At 44.8% G+C, this 16968-nt stretch overlaps 1 protein-coding gene across 2 annotated transcripts in view; it reads right to left on the reverse strand.

Moving 5' to 3' along the window:
* Positions 1-16968, reverse strand: part of ClpP (Caseinolytic protease proteolytic subunit) — a 35589-nt gene that overhangs the window by 13421 nt on the left and 5200 nt on the right. The window contains exons 5-6 of one of the 2 annotated variants that reach the window (XM_075672869.1): positions 15441-15546; positions 14286-14487 (exon numbers count right to left, since the gene is read on the reverse strand). In XM_075672869.1, the coding sequence (XP_075528984.1) occupies positions 14372-14487; positions 15441-15546 (222 nt within the window). In that variant the 3' untranslated portion in view covers positions 14286-14371. Of the gene's footprint in view, positions 1-14285; positions 14488-15440; positions 15547-16968 lie in introns of those variants that run through there. The other variant, XM_075672870.1, reaches the window with a different exon arrangement.

Consider the following 16968-nt stretch of genomic DNA (forward strand, 5'->3'; position numbering starts at 1 on the left):
AAAAAAAGAACACTGACCAGACTGGTCGCCATTTCCATTCGCAAACTGTAATCTAGTACTGATATTATTTCTAAGCACAAAATTACATGATAATGTGCACTTGCTGTGAACATTAAACACTTCGGCAGTCTAGTAAACATTGTGAGGCAAGCATCACAACCAAAGTGAGCCTTAAAAGAAGAATAAAAGAAGCAAGAACGGGCTTTCCCAAAGAAGCTGCACCAAATCATAGAAAAAAAGTCTATGCACCACCCAAGATTTCTCACAGTGGCCGAATAATTGCAGTGCAAGATCTTTCTCTAGAAACCTCAGCATAAAGTTTTAAGTTTTCAGGAACTCTTGTTACTACAACAGCACTGTGACTACCGCCACGTGGGAAGATACGAGAGGCTGCTGTGAACAGGTGTTCTCCGTTTTACTGCTCTCAATCTGTGAAAATTGTTACAAATGTACAAAAGCATGTCTGACGAGCTTGACGTGGGCTAGCTTGTCTCGGTGGGCGCTTCGATCGTTGGTGGGTGTTCGAGGACGGAGTCGATGATGCCAAACTCCTTGGCCTGCATGGCACTCATGAACCGATCTCTCTCCATGGCACTTTCTGCATTTTCAGACAACAGCAGCAGGAGTCAGCACAATGGGCTGTGAAAAGGTTATGCAAACTGTGCTGGGACAAAAATTTCTTTCAATTATTTACAACTGTACTTGGTCTTGGCAGTTGAAGTTTAGTTGAATGAAGAAGATGCTGCAAGTGGCTAGCCTGTTCAAGACATATAGGTTATAGTGTGCAAAACAGTTCTAACTGGATTCACATGATGGATTGAATATCAATTTGACCTTGCAAATGGCCTGTCGCAGGATCATCTTGGCCCTCCACAACATGATTCAGCGCACATCAGAAAGCAAAATTGCCATCGATATTTTTCTAGGGAAATACCAAAATAGTGACAGGGAAATACTATAGTCTGGCAACAACCATCTTCAAATGAAAGCCACTCGTTGAATTTGAGCACATGCAGCGAATAAGATATGACTGATGCTAATAAAGAGAGCAGCGGTCCATCATGTCTCTACAATCAGCCGTCAGCCATACTTTGGGGAAAGAGAGTAGTGTTAGTTCATTGATGCTGTCATCTGTGTTTTTCTCCTCTCTCATTAAAATGCTAGCCGTTAAGTGATCCGATGCACTCATATGTCATGTGACCGATTTTTCCATACCTTGCATACCTTTCCTAGTGCAAGGTAATAGGACTAGACTGCTCGCCTGATTGCTGAACCACATGCAATTAACAAAAGGGGGTTATGCTTGCATAAGCACACCATTTTTAGCACTAAAACAGTAATTACATTCCTTGACGGTAAACTGTAAAGTCAGCGTGCAGACAGCTATGTAACTTTTGCTGCTCTTTTTTAACCCTCTAAGGAATGGACATAAAAGTACCCGAAAGGGATGATCACTTTTCATCTAAATGTGCAAAATACACAGAGAATATGAACATTCAACAAAAAGTGAAAAAATTTTGCAGAACCTTTTACAGAATAGGTTTGTTGCCTAAGCAAGTTTAACCTTAAGCTACCTATGGCTTTGCGTGGAACTAGTACAGAGGGTGCTTGTTGGATGTGAAACAGAGCTTTACACTGCATTTGCTCTAGATTACCAATGTGACAACACTGAAGCCAAGAACTTAGCATATCTTTGTTGCTTTTTAGTAACACTTGCCTGTAAAGTAAAACAACATTCCTTTGTTGTTATTACCATGTGCTGTGTTCTCCCATCTTTATATGGCAATGAGCTTATGATTTCGTCCGTAGAATGCTAACACTGTCTATTTCTTTGTCAGCCCCTCCCAAAAAAACCTTTAGTTATTAGTCAGTACTTCATGATGCAGTTCCTTTGGCTTTTCTTCATTTTCCACTCTGTTGATTGTCACAAACTTTGTGTACATGCCACCTGCAGAAATGCTTCATTCCACTGCTACTGTTTTGAGCAAAACAAGACGAGCGGGTGGAACAAGCATGCACATCTGCTTGCTGTAGTAGGTTGGACCATCATCATCAAAACAAAAAAAAATATGCAGATCCAATGCCAGGCAGCCAAGCCAAACCCATGCAGCAGAGTTGCATGCAGAGTTGTGCAGGATGCGTAAGAAAGGGGGGGGGGGCACAGTGGTAAGCTTCTTCCATTATTCTTTATGTGCTGACCTAATGAAAACAGGCATATGTGCTACGCAACATTACACACATGCCAATCATCTTGGATAGCTAGTTGGAGTTGGTATAAGTAAAGAATGTGTGCGATTGTGGCCATCTGGTCATTGTGCGGCGGAAACCAGGTACTATTCCACCGCTGGACAAGGTGTTTATTTTCTGTGTATGAGTTAAGTGTAACTGCAACAGCAGCTGGCCAGCAAAGGGCAGCAGGGCTTGTGAAGAAAGTTTTGCTTTAAAACTATTGCTGTATTAACAGATAGATATCTTGCCTTTGATGGAAAGAAAAGGTAATGAAAAGAGCCAGCCTGGTTATTATACTCTGCTGCAGGTGAGGAACCACATGTGCCCATTCTGCTGTTGAGTGCCCAAAGTGAATTAAGCATTGAATCGGTGCAGAAGCCATGCTGTGCTTAACAGCTTTTTGTTTGTTTTTTTCACTTCCCATGTGTGAGACCTCTCGTGCAATGCAATATAAGAGACTGGCCTACTTTAACGCAACTTTGGCCTCCTCTTGTTCATGTCACTACCTTTTTTGTGTGGGGGGGGAGGGAGGGGGGTACACAAATGTATTTTTAGACCTGTGCTTGACTGTGATATCCATTACCAAAAGCAATCAGTTAAGATGCCAATATACATCTAACATGTAAGGATTGCTCTCTATGAAAATATCATCTTAGCAAAAAAGAAAGGGCTTTCTTTTTCCTTGTCTACGTTTCGCGTCAAAACTTTCTCCAAAAAAAGAATAGCTTTATTGATATTTTTTTTGACCAACACCACTACTGAGGGTGTGTGCATGCACTATATAATATATAAGACCAAGGATTTCTATGCCGGGTGCAACGACTGTGCAATGAATTTTAGAAGTCTCTCTGATCATCCACCAGCAGTAATATGCCTGAAAGCGTTCAAGTACATATGATTTACTAGAATGCTCTTTATCGTTGTGTCCATTGAGTAAATTTATTGCGCTTTTAATGATGTGAACAAGTTTCAATGTAATATTTCTTCTTCAACCAAGTTCACCGTGAAACGAGAAAAATGAAAATCGCCTGCTGGAGTTGTGCTTGAACTCTGAACGTAATTCAGGAGGGAGCACAGGAGTTTCTTGCGTCATTAGCAGACACCGGAGAGGCGACCCTTGAATCTTTATATCCAGAGCCGCGATACCATCTAAACCAAGAATGGTTGTTCCTCCCAACACAAGGTACAGAAGTGCATCGGCCATGAAATGAAACTGGAGCAATGAAACATCCTTTTAAAGGAATTGCTGACTTAGAATAATCGAGGAGATGGATGGATGTTGATGTCAGAGGAAATACAGTATCGAAATGATGTCGGTAAAGTTCTTCGGCTAGGATTGAAACCGATGATCTAGTGTCAATCAGAAACAACACGGAAATTCCTTCAATTTCCAACACTGCATAAATTCCCTTCTAACGGCTCCAGATTTGACAAACACTTATGTGATTGTCCGTATCAGCTGTATCACTGTCGTCTACTGTGACATGCTGAATTTTTTTGTCACACTTTCAGAAAGACTTGCACACCCTTTCCAGATGGCCAGTCTTGCCACATCTGCGACACTGATGTGTCTTAGCTTTGCAGTGAAGACGATTCGTCAGATGGTCCAAAGAACCACAACGATAACATTATTGCTCTTTCAGAGCTCGACAACTTTCAGTTGGCGTCGTATAGCATGTGCACGTGCCACGGGGCTTTTCTCTCATATTTGAAGTGTTAGTGTTTTTAATGTGATGCACTTGTGCTTCATGTCATGCAAGTTCTCTCGCTTCTCTAGTCGCCTGATCATGCTGTCTCGCAAGGGTAAGGGCCCGGGAAAGCGTAAGAGGCTCTTCCAGTAAAAGACGTTCACCCAAGTATTCGCTAGTAGTTTTTTCTATAAGCTGGTCGCGCATCATGTAGTCCACCAAGTCACCGAAGTTGCACGCTCCTACGCGACCTCGTAGCGCAGAGACGTAATCGACCGCAGTCTCACCTGGGGCTTGTGCACGTCGATGGAAATGGTGACGCACTGTGGTGACATTGACAGAGCTCTTGTAGTGACCTTCAAGCGTCGCAATAGTGCAGTTGAACTCATCTAGGGTAGGAGTTGTCAACGTCCCTCCGGTGGCGCTCGAAGCCAAAAAGCGCGGGTCGTCCTCCGGCGTAAGAGCCTGGAAGATACGTTGTCCTTCCAAGCCCACGCAGTTGAGCAGAATTGCCTTCCGACGCCTGGCAGGTAGGTCAGAGGCGCCCGACGCCACCATGTAGTTCTTGAACGCTTGAATCCATTGCTCCCATAGGATGACCGGTTGTCCAGGTGACGACAGGAACGGGGGTGGCGGTTGTAGCTCCGAAATACTCATTGTAGAGGATGATATGCAGTAATCGACGGCACAGATGAAGGGCAAGCCGGTAGCACCTGGGTTGTTAAATCCTCTTCGCCAAATATGTTATATTGTGCATATTACTCAGTACGACAGCAATGGAGGCATTACTCATTCTCTGCCTTTATTCCATCCTCATTTTCCTCCCCCTTGGGCGGCTCTAAGCACGCGCCTTCTCATGGCGCTGCGGTAGGCAGCGACGCCTTATATAACATCTATGATCATCCATCAGCAGTATAATGCCTGAAAGCGTTCAAGTACATATGATTGACTAGACTGCGCTTTATCGTTGTGTCCATTGAGTAAATTTATTGCGCTTTTACATGATGTGAACAAGTTTCAACGTAATATTTCATCTTCAACCATAGACTACTATAAAAGTTCACCGTGAAACGAGAAAAATGAAAATCGCCTGCCGGAGCTGCGCGTACGCGCGCGCACGTGCGGGAGTCCTCGTTGGCACGAGGACACGAGGCACGTCGACGGCCGTTCCATTTCGTGCTCTCGACGACGAGTCCCCCGAGAAGGGAACCGGTCGACGACGGAAGTCCCAAGGACGCAAGGAGCACGATCGCACTCGAACGTCGCGGAGCGGACGAACCGACAGCCTGCTGCGCACACGTACCGCATCGCGGCGACCGCTCCGATCGAAGCAGCACAACCGGCGCCCGACGCCACGCGAACGCCAGGAACGCCTGCGCCGACTTCCGAAGACTTCGCCGCTGCCGAACCCAACCGGGGGCCGAAACCAACCGGGTCCGAGGTGTCCGCGTGGACGAAGACCGCGTGCAGAAGAGCGGCAGATGAAGCCCCGCCGACCGACGTCGACGATGCTCCGTCCACCGCCGAGGTGTACCGTCAGACGAGGATGCTTTCCGGAAGCAACCGTCGAGGATCTGCTCATCGATCCCCGAGGGACGACGCCTTGCCCACCGTCACCGGGATTCCGAAGCATCGGCGTCGCTCGTGGTTCTACGCGTCCTACTCCTCCCGCAGCTCCCCTGGTCCCGGCGCAGCGAAGGTTCCGGGTCTCGACCGCCGGTGACGCGCGGAGACGCGAAGGCGAAAAGTCGGCGGCGTTGAGACTGCGGCGCCTCCGGCAGCCGCGCCGCAGAGGACCCTGGCGAAACGGCACCGCCACGTCGACGCCCGTGCGTCGGACAGCCCGGTCTGCCGGATAGGCGCCCCGTTTTCTCGCCGCTTCGGGTCGAGTAGGACCATGTCGAGTTCCGGCGAGGCCGCGCGAGCGCGCGAGTCGGGCAAACCTGCCGGCAGGATATTCGGGGCTTCGTCGCCGCGAAGCTCGAGAAAAGGGGCCCGAAAAAGCGACCGAGGGTGCAAGAAAAAGAAGTGAACACTATTTGGAACAGGCTTCATACCTTGTCTTGCGCTAACATACAAGAAATTGTTGTAATTTAGTATTTTGTATTCTGTTTTGCACATTATTTAAATATATTTGAAAGGTATGCAATTGGAATTTGTGTTTTCTTCTTTTCATACTGTGTTACATTGCTGAAAAGAGGAAATGCTTCAAAGCCAAAGCTGCTTGTTAAAGTTTAAAGCTTTCTCGGCCTAACCCCCTATTTTGTGCTGGTCTGTCAGTATCGACCTAGTCAGATATATTTGTTTGATACAATAGAATATTGATATAGAGAACATCTCAGATGTGACGAATGGCTACAACAGTTGACGGCTGGCAGAGTAGCTGTCAACAAGCAGTTACGGGAAGCTCTGCATCAATATGTTTGTGCCAATAGACCCCGTCAGTGATCAAGAACGAGGCCTATGGAGCCATCATGATATTGTTTACTTATTTTTCGTGATGCAATCGTAAATGTTTCCTTTTTGCCATTATCGGCATGTGTGCTGAAAGGTTGCAGATATAGCAACGCATTTTTGTGTCTGATGCAACTTGGTAATACTGGGATGTTAAAGCATTTACTATAGAAGTTATACAGTTCGAACTCTATTTAACAAAGTGATGACCATGCTAATTATTTCATTTTATCTGGAAGTTTGTAAAATCGAGAAAGAAATTTTTCGTTCCTTCGAAACCTAAAATTGTCACATAGCGACATGCAAAAGCTATCGCGGCATTGAATTTGACACTAATCAAGCTATCTGTTGCATAAACTATGAAATAACGAAAGCAACCACTGCTGCCCCTACCGAGGCGGTGTTGCATCCGTTGATCTCTGCATGGGCGTGACGTGCAGCCTCGTCAAAATAAGGCTAGGGCCATGACTATGTCGCCTAGATGTCTTAAAGCATTAGCTTGAGATAGCACGCTTTAAGAAAACCCATCTGCATCAAAATGAGAAGTGACCGCTTTTTTTACTTATTTATTTCAGGAAAAACTTCGTTAAATCGAGTTGCCAAGTTAGTCTCGTTACTTCGGGTCGATGACAACATTGAGCCCTATAGGCACCTGCCGGGGAATGGAAATTTCTTCGTTAGATCGGGAACTTCTTAAAATCGGGCTTCGTTAGATTGAGTTTTAACTGTATATGCAAGCAGGATGCATGCTCAAAAAAAGAAAAACAGTTCCTTCATCCCCCAATTTATGGCTGATCCCCCAGAGTGGGTTGGGCCATCTCACTAGGGAACAAGAACTAGCTCAGTGGCTATACTTGAACGTCAAGTTGGTGCAAGTGGGCGCACATATACATGTTCCGAGAAACTGAAGAATAAATCACCATTACAACATGGAAGTGTAATTTCGTAAGCATTTTAAAGTGCGCACACCTCATAATGAAATAGTGCATGATTTGCAATGGCTTCTTTGAATTATATCTGGCCTACATCATTCTTTGCCCACTGCGTATGTGCCCGTTCCTGCCAATCCCCAGGAATTAGTATTTGTGCAGCTCTGACGCAAGGGGTGCGAAGTCTTAAGCGTATTTACACATGTGTCGTACTGCTCTGTGCATACACCTCTGCTCACGATTTTTCCCTCAACAAGCGTTGAACATTGCCTTCATCCTTGCGACATCATTGTATAGCCCACCTTGCACTCATTGACTCTTGCTGACTCGCTCGCATTGTCATCGTTAAATGGTCTGGTCTTGAATGTTTTTCCCGATTTCTCTTTTATAACAGGAGCTAGATTTAAACGCTTTTTATTTCTGAGTTGTAATGAATCATCCATGCTTCCTGCAGATTATTTTCGACATCTAAAATTTCGGTGGAACACGAGCAAATGCCTTTCATGCCAATGCGAGACGACCTTATCGAGCTTCCACTGTAGAGTTCCCCGCCTAGATTTTTACCTTTCTAGATCTGGTTTATTCATAACTAACCTCTGCTCTTTTTGTAATGAACCAGAAACTATTGACCACTTCTTTTTTTTCTTGCCACTGCTTCTCTTTCCTTCATAGAATGTTCCTCACATTTCCAATTAGTGAACTGGGTTTCGCACTTACAACACCAAACATTTTGCCTGTTGGTGCCTGTCAATTAGGCACAAGTAATGGTTTGATGATTACTGCTCTGCACAAGTTCATTGAAGCATCTGAAAGGTTATGCGGCTAGGGTGCCGACTGTGGGACATATTATTATTACTTTGTTTTTAGTTATGTTTATTTTTATTTATTTAGTTTATGCATAGGTACTCTCAAAATCTGTGTTGCCAGCTAATTGCCAAATGCTTCGTTCTGAATGTTCGCCTTTGCCCCTTTTGAATGTCGTTGGGCGTACGTTTCAATCCATCCAGCGTGGCCAATCCCCTTCATTGCTACGAGCCACTTTTTAAGGCAGCTACAACATCTTGCACAAGGTTCATAAAGATGCTGATGGTGAGTTATCTTCATGCTCACTATGAGATGTCAACGCACTGATGGCACAAGGACGAAGGTGACATTTGTTGCTTGTCAATGGAAGAAGGGTGAGGGTAAAGTTTATGATGCAGAGAGGTATACAAAGTGAAAGAAAAAGACAGTGGTAAGGTTCTTCCATTTATTGTTGACTCTGTGACTTCATGAAAACAGCTACATTCTATGCAACACCACACACATGCCAATCATCTTGGATAGCTAGTTGGAGTTGGTACAAGGGAAGTATGCGTGCGGAATGTGGCCATCTGGTCACTATGCATGGTACACCAAGGTGCGATTCTGCGATTTGACAAAGTAATTATTATTTTTTTCTGTGTGCGAGCTGTTACGCATAACTGCAGCAGCAGGTAGCCAGCAAAGGCCAGCAGTGCTTGTGAATAAAGCTTAGCTTTAAAGATAATGCCATATTAGACAACATATACATTACATTGCCTTTGATGCAAAAAAAAATCATTATTATAATAAAGTCATGAAAACAGCTAGCCTGGTTTGTTACTATAGTGCACTGAAGCTGAGAAAGTACATGTGCCCATTCTGCTGTTGAGTGCCTAGATCGAATGAAGCATTCATTTGGTGCAGAAGCCATGCTGTGACTAAAATCACTATTTTTTGTTTTTTTTTATTCTCACATTTGAGTGGTATAGTGCAACGCAATGTACACTGCTGGCCTTCTTTCACACAACTTTTGCCTGCTTGTCTTGTCTTGTCTTGTGTCCCAGACAGTGGCGCGTACCCACAATAGGGGATTGGTCAAGAAGCAGGTGGTTTTCCGTATGGTTAGAAGTAGAGAGAAACTAGATTTGTATAGTGAAGCGTGGGACGATAGTACTGTAATTTAGAAGTGTAATTAAATGTTAGGAATTCCGATAAAATAAGTAAACGTAAAGAAATGAAATAATTTAAATTATGGATAATTTTAGAAATTCAGCAAGGTACTCTTTTTGTGTCTCTAATAAAATTGTAAACTTCCAGAAAGGCATCCCTGTGGCTGGATCCCAGTGAAGTCGCCCCAAAAGAAAGAATGGTTGGCGAGGTTAGCGAGAGGTCAAGTTCGGTAAATAAGTATTCTAATAATTTTCTTTGTCTTAGAAAACGGCGGCACGAGAGAAAGTAATGTTCGATAGTTTCAGGTTCACTGCAAAACTATCATGGCAGAACTGTTCATGGCATTGGCTTTCTTTCTTTTCTTCTCTGTGGTGGGGGGGAGGGAGGCAGCACGGAAATATCGTTTTATATCTAATGTGCTCGACTGTGATGTTCATTACTAAGAGCAATCAATTAAGATGCTAACATATATGTCTCCTGTAGGGATTACTCTCTCTCAGAATTTCATCACAGGAAACGGTAAGTGCTCTTTTTCTTTCTCTATAGTGTCGAAACTTTCTCCAAAAGAAAAATCTTTATTAATATCTTCTTGGCCAACTCCACCAATATGGGTGTGCACATGCATTATAGATTCGGAAGTGTAAAAACTTCTATGGCGGGTACGTGCAAGTCTGTGTAATTGATTGGTGAAGCCACCATCATCAGCAACCAGCGGGAAAGCGTTCAAGTACGTATAATTAACTATAGGTGCACTTTAATGTCACTGACCATTGGGGAACCATAAAATGACTAAAAAATGAAAAAAGCTTCGATGTAATGTTTCTTCTTGAACCACGGACTAAAAGGTCACCGTAAAACGAGGAAAATGAAAATCGCTTGGCGGTATTGCACGCACACACGCGCACGTGCAGGAGGCCTCGTTGGCACGCGGTCACGAGACACGTCGACGGTCGTTCCATTTCGTGTTCTCGACGACCCGCAGTCTTTCAAGAAGGGCAGCGGTCGAAGACGGACGTCTCCTGAACGCAACGAGCAAGATCGCACTCAAACCCCCCGGCGAAAGAATTCAAGCCTTCGCTACCGTCGCCAAGCCAGAGTGCCAGCTAGGAGACGCCGCCCGCCAGAGAAGACCAGAGCGGTCGAATCGGTAGCGGGGTCCCGCCGCCTCGAATGACGGCTCCGGAGCAGCAAAACAGGCGCCCGATGCCAAGCGAACGCCAGGAACGCCAGCCCCGACTTCCGAAGACGTCGCCGATACCGAGACCCACCGGTGCCGACGTCGTTTGTGCGATACCGCGTCGTCCGGTGGGCGTCCGTGGACGAGGACTGCGCGGAGAAGAGCGGCAGAACAAGCCCCGCCGACCGACGTCAACGCTGCGTCCACCGTCGAAGAACTGCCAACCGAGGACGCTTGCCGGAACCAGACTTCGAGGACCGTGCTCATCGCCGAGCGACGCCGCCTCGCCCGCCGTCGTCGGGATTCCGAATCGTCGCCCGCGGTTCCATGCGTTCTGCTATTCCGGCAGCTCCTCTGGTCCAGGTGGTTCCGGGTCTCGACCGACGGTGACGCGCGGAAACGTGAAGGCGAAAAGTCGGCGGCGTTGCGACTGCGCCCCCTCCAGCAGCCGCGCCGCAAGGGACCGCCTGCTCGGGACGACCCTCCGCCGCCGCGATGCCGGCCGCACGGTGCGGGCGGCGCGGGGCGAAACCGCGCCGCCGCGTCGACGGCCGTGCGTCGGCTAGCGCGGTCTGCCGGATGGGCGCACCGTTTCCTCGTCCGCTCGGGTCGAGCTGGACCATGTCGATTTCCGGCGAGGAGCCGCGAACGCGCCATTCGACGAAAGCTGCCTGCAGCACATTCGGGGCGCCCTCGCCGTGAAGCTCGAGAAGTCGGCCGGCAAAGGCGAGCGAGGCCGGAAGAAGAATAAGTGAAAATTATTTAGCACTGGCGTATTTTCTTTAATTTAATGTCAACGAGCAAGAAGCTCTTGTAGTCTATTATTTTCTATTATATTTGTGTACATTATTTAAATATATTTGAAATGCTTGCGGTTGGAATTTGTGTTTTCTTTTTCACACTGTCCTGCATTAATGAAAAATATACTTCATAACCGTAGCTTTTTATTTTTTTAAAGCCTTCTCAGCCTTGCCCAGGGTTTCGTGGTGGTCAGTTATCTGCCTGTTTGGATATATTTGTGTACAATAATACAATTGAATCTAGAGATGTGATGAATGGCTGGGACGATTTGGCAATGGTCGGCCAAGTGGCTGTATACGGGAAGCTCTGCATCGATAAGTTCATGCCAGTGCATCCTGTTGGTGATCAAGCAAGAGTCCTATGGAGGCATAAGGGCATATGATTACGTTCATTTTGCATGAGCCGATTGCAAACAGATTTTTAGAGCACGCTCTCCTAGGCGTGCATTCCTGCATTTAGCGGGCGTAACTGAGCAAATGAGCACAGCAAAAGATGAAAGAGCGAACGTAAAGCACAGCGGGGGATGAGACTGCTATAGCAACGAGAGGATGAGGAGGAAAGCGGAGGAGGAGTGTATGGCGAAAGTGCAAGATGGGCTCTGCGGCAACGACCGCTACGAGATGGCACCAGAGTAGCGTGCTTTCGTCTGTACGTCAATGACGCCATCGATAACATGTGCCACGAACGCTTCCAGCATTATGACATATGGAAACAAAGTGCTGCATGAGCAGAGCTAGATCTGTCTGTGCGGCGGCTGCCGTTAATCGCGCCCACACGTCACCCACGCACTGCCTATCTCAATCTCCCAATTAGTGACGCAGTCTCACCACACCTTGCTCCGTTTGCAATGTGCAGCACGAGACAGATTGTCTATGGCACTCAATATATCGCGAAATGCAAACACACATACAGCTGCGCTCAAATTTTGCATTAGTGAGTATTGTAATCGTTGAATTTTTTTCACCAATATCAGGCTGTGTGATAAATTTAGGATATAACATATTTTTGTGTCAGGTGCAATTTCACAAATCTAAGGTTCAACCATATAGACGTCACAGCACAGTAACCTCCTGGGAAACTATACGGAAACCAGTGCATAAAGAGGCTATTATATAAAATTATTTACGATGCTCTGAGGCTTCCCAGCATTTATTCTAGGGTTTCGAGGTCTAAGACCTTCATTTGCCACACAAAATGAAAGTTTTAAAAATGCCAGGCACCTTTTTAGCGGACACTTACAGGTACAAACTGTAGTCTGAAATCTTCCCCTATAGTGCTTCACTAAATCCTCCTACTGCATTGAGATTTGTGTGAACGCTAGAAAAGTGGGAATATCCCATTTGTTTATTTTCTGTGCATGTGAATATTCTGCTTTTTCCACAATGCGTGTAAATACGTTAAGTCAATTGCTTGCCTGAACCCTAGCAGAGGCAAAGATACTGGGTGAACAGTCTCACACATCATTATTGCACACCTGCCAACCTTGGGAACTTTAAAAAATGTGGTGGGGGAGAGGGGAATATTATGCATATCTTCAAATAATGCCGTGTATGGATCCCCAAGTGGGATCCATACACAAGTTATTAATGGCAATTTACCTTAAGATGCAGCACACAAGCTGTCACAAACTTGAATGGCATAAACTAGCAAGCAATGCACTATTATTAGATCCCTGACTGATTCAGTGACTCTGCTATTGCCGATTTCGCCTGCTTCGTGAAACTGTCAGAATAAACTTGCTCCAAGCAAGTGTCCTTCTGGTGTCCTTTATCAATTGGAAGACTTCCAAGGGTATGGTCAGAGCCCCAAGTTTTTTTCGCAAACGGAATTTGTCTCATAAAAACCAGGCATTTTGCAAGATTCTATAACAAGCCTGAATTCATGAACTTTCTGGAAAGTACAAAAGAATTCGCAGGTATATTGTGGCCTGAAAAGCTAGGCATGCGGCTGACACTGCTAAAGCCGATAGCATTGAATGGCCACATACACATGCTGCATCTCGTGCTGTTCACGCAAGCTGTCAGTTATTGTGCCTGATCTTTCTATCTGCTCGACCTCAATCTCTCTGCCCTCATGCAGGCTAGCCAATCAGGGCTGGGGTAATGCTACAATTCTATTCCATTTTTTTTGTTCACTTGTCAGTGGCCCAAGATGCACTTCACGAACACTAACATTAGGATTGCCCAGTTGTGACCGGTGGACATTAAGAAAGAGAATCGAGTGAAAAATGCTGTCACATTACACCTACCGAGATGTCTGTCTGGTTAATATGATCCCTGCTCTTTACCCGTTTCTCTCATTTTCAATGTAGCCTTGTATTTAGTTTTCAATGTAGCCTTGCATTTAATTACACTTACGTGCATGTCACTATCATAATTAGCACACATGCAATTTCAGACATAGAGTATTCACACCAAGAATACTAGAGGAAAGCCTGGCACTTCTGTTTCTGTACACTGCACTGATGCACGTTACACAGACTTTTGTTGGCTTTGTCTGTACAGCGTGTAAAAACAAAATTGATGTGGCTCATTATATTAGCCCTGTTAAATCTCATTTGTCATTAAAAATGTGTAATACAGCAATGATTACTAATCTCACTTAGCACTTGACTGCTACCATTTGCTTTGAAAACGTTACATCAAAGAAAAGGAAAAAAAAAAAAAACACTGACCAGACCTGGTCACCATTTCTATTCATAAACTGTCATCTAGTACTGATATTATTTCTACGCACAAAATTACACAATAATATGCCCTTGCTGTGAACATTAAACACTTCGGCAGTCTAGTAAACATTGTGAGGCAAGCATCACAACCAAAGTGAGCCTTAAAAGAAGAATAAAAGAAGCAAGAACGGGCTTTCCCAAAGAAGCTGCACCAAATCATAGAAAAAACGTCTATGCACCACCCAAGATTTCTCACGGTGGCCGAATAATTGCAGTGCAAGATCTTTCTCTAGAAACCTCAGCATAAAGTTTTAAGTTTTCAGGAACTCTTGTTACTACAACAGCACTGTGACTATCGCCACGTGGCAAGATACGAGAGGCTGCTGTGAACAGGTGTTCTCCGTTTTACTGCTCTCAATCTGTGAAAATTGTTACAAATGTACAAAAGCATGTCTGACGAGCTTGACGTGGGCTAGCTTGTCTCGGTGGGCGCTTCGATCGTTGGTGGGTGTTCGAGGACGGAGTCGATGATGCCAAACTCCTTGGCCTGCATGGCACTCATGAACCGATCTCTCTCCATGGCACTTTCTGCATTTTCAGACAACAGCAGCAAGAGTCAGCACAATGGGCTGTGAAAAGGTTATGCAAACTGTGCTGGGACAAAAATTTATTTCAATTATTTACAACTGTACTTGGTCTTGGCAGTTGAAGTTTAGTTGAATGAAGAAGATACTGCAAGTGGCTAGCCTCTTCAAGATATATAGGTTCTAGTGTGCAAAACAGTTCTAACTGGATTCACATGATTGATTCAATATCAATTTGACTTTGCAAAAGGCCTGTCGCAGGATCATATATCATCCTATTCCCGTAGGGTCCTCTTGGCCCTCCACAAAATCATTCAGGATATATCAGAAAGCAAAATTGCCATCAATATTTTTCTAGAGAAATAACAAAATAGTGACAGTGAAACACCATAGTCTGGCAACAACCATCTTCAATCCAACTGAAAGCCACTCGTTGAATTTTAGCACATGCAGCGAATAAGACATAACTGATGCTAATAAAGAGAGCAGCGTTCCATCATGTCTCTGCAATCAGCTGTCAGCCATACTTTGGGCAAAGAGAGTAGTGTTAGTTCATTCATGCTGTCATGTTTTTCTCCTCTCTCATTAAAATGCTAGCCGCTAAGTGATCCGATACACTCATATGTCATGTGACCGATTTTTCCATGTTCACGTCCGTCATGTGAACCCAGGTCTAAGTTTGTAAATTTTGACTACAAGCACTGATGCGTATCAGCACAATAACTCAAGAGCTTTTATGCAGTCTGTGGCCATGGGTAAATTATCAACCTTTTACAATAATCACCCAAGACAAGGCACAAGACAATGAACTTAGGAGCAGATGCAATAAAAAGTATTTGAATGCCACTCGAAGAGAAATGTGAACGGCTTACAAAATTTGGCTTTGAGGTCGACACAAAACTAACACATCAGTAGACAGGAGACCTCACTTGTAAGCAAAACACAAGAACGGCTCACCTATGGTCTCCAGGGGCTGCTTGGTGTGCTTTGCGTAGATTATGTTGATGGTCCTCTTCAACTTCAGGATCTCCTCAGCATGAATCTGGATGTCCGTTGCCTGGCCCTGTGTTACACATGCAAGGCAGCAGTTCTAAACACAGTTAAGGGGAAAAAACATGAACTAGGTGTGTGCGACATATCTGTGTATGTGTGTGTGTGTCACATTCATGTGTAAAACACCGTATTTATTCAACTATAATGCAGTGCTTTTTCCCAGAATCCTTAGCTTTGAAGTCACTCCCCTTGCCCCCACCTTTTACGCAAATTTCGCCTTTAAGTGTGGCTTCACGGCAGCGTGAGTTTTGCCTTATTGTATGGCTTTATGGCATCGCGGTACGCAATGCCATACAGAATACAGATGCTTAGCAGGCAAAAGAAGATGCAAAATACAAGGGAGAGAGATATCAACTTTACTTTACAAACAGCCCTTTCTCCACGCTACAGGGTGAAAATTGCACTGCCGCGAAGTCACACTTAAAGGCAAAATTTGCGTACAACCTACACTGTTGAAGCTCCCTTCCCCCCAATTTCATGGTCGCAATTTTGTGTTTTGGCTGTGTTAATAATTCAGTACTTCGGGCAATCCCAGCCGAACCTGAATAACCCATCTGTTACTCCATATCGCCTTATATTAATGTGCATACTTAACTTCATTTAATGGGTTTCCAACTGCACCCTCGCCTTATAGTTGTGACCACCTATAATCAAATAAATATTGTAATAAATAAATTTGCAGATCTATACAACTCCTCCAGGTTTACATCAAATTGCAAATGCAACACAGATGCTGAGCAGGCAAAAAAGAAAATGCAAAATTACAAGGGAGAGAGATATCAATTTCATTTTACAAACAGCCCTTTCTCTGAGTAGTTTGCACTGGTAACACATTGTCATGTGATGCTTTGAGGTTGCGAAATCCTCAACTGTGGTGCAGCCTTTCTTTGCGTCTCGGTAACAAATGCGTCTTGTGACTGTCTTCGGCCGTCATGGTAGATTTGGCGAACACTCGTGTTGCATCACTTGTTTTGTCTAAATGCAGCATCTCACAGCCAGGGAGACAAAGAAATCAACTAAGTGTCACAAGCATCAGTGTGGTGGCATACTACATGCAACTAGTCTCCCTCGTTGATATGAACCTATTTAAGAGATAGTGTCCAGGACAAGAGGCCTTACGTACCTTTCCTAGTGCAAGGTAATAGGACTAGACTGCTCGCCTGATTGCTGGAGCACATGCAGTTAACAAAAGGGGGCTATGCTCGTGTAAGCATGCCATTTTTAGCACTGACACAGTAATTACATTCCTTGACAGTGAACTGTAAAGTGAGTGTGCAGACAGCTGTGTAACTTTTGCTGCTCTTTTTTAACCCTCTAAGGAATGGACATTAATGTACCCGAAAGAAATGATCACTTTTCATCTAAATGTGCAAAATACACAGAGAATATGAACATTCAACGAAAAGCAAACAAATTTTGCAGAATCTTTCAC

This window comes from Dermacentor variabilis, chromosome 10, assembly GCF_050947875.1.
Source record: "Dermacentor variabilis isolate Ectoservices chromosome 10, ASM5094787v1, whole genome shotgun sequence".
In the NCBI taxonomy this organism is placed as follows: domain Eukaryota; kingdom Metazoa; phylum Arthropoda; class Arachnida; order Ixodida; family Ixodidae; genus Dermacentor; species Dermacentor variabilis.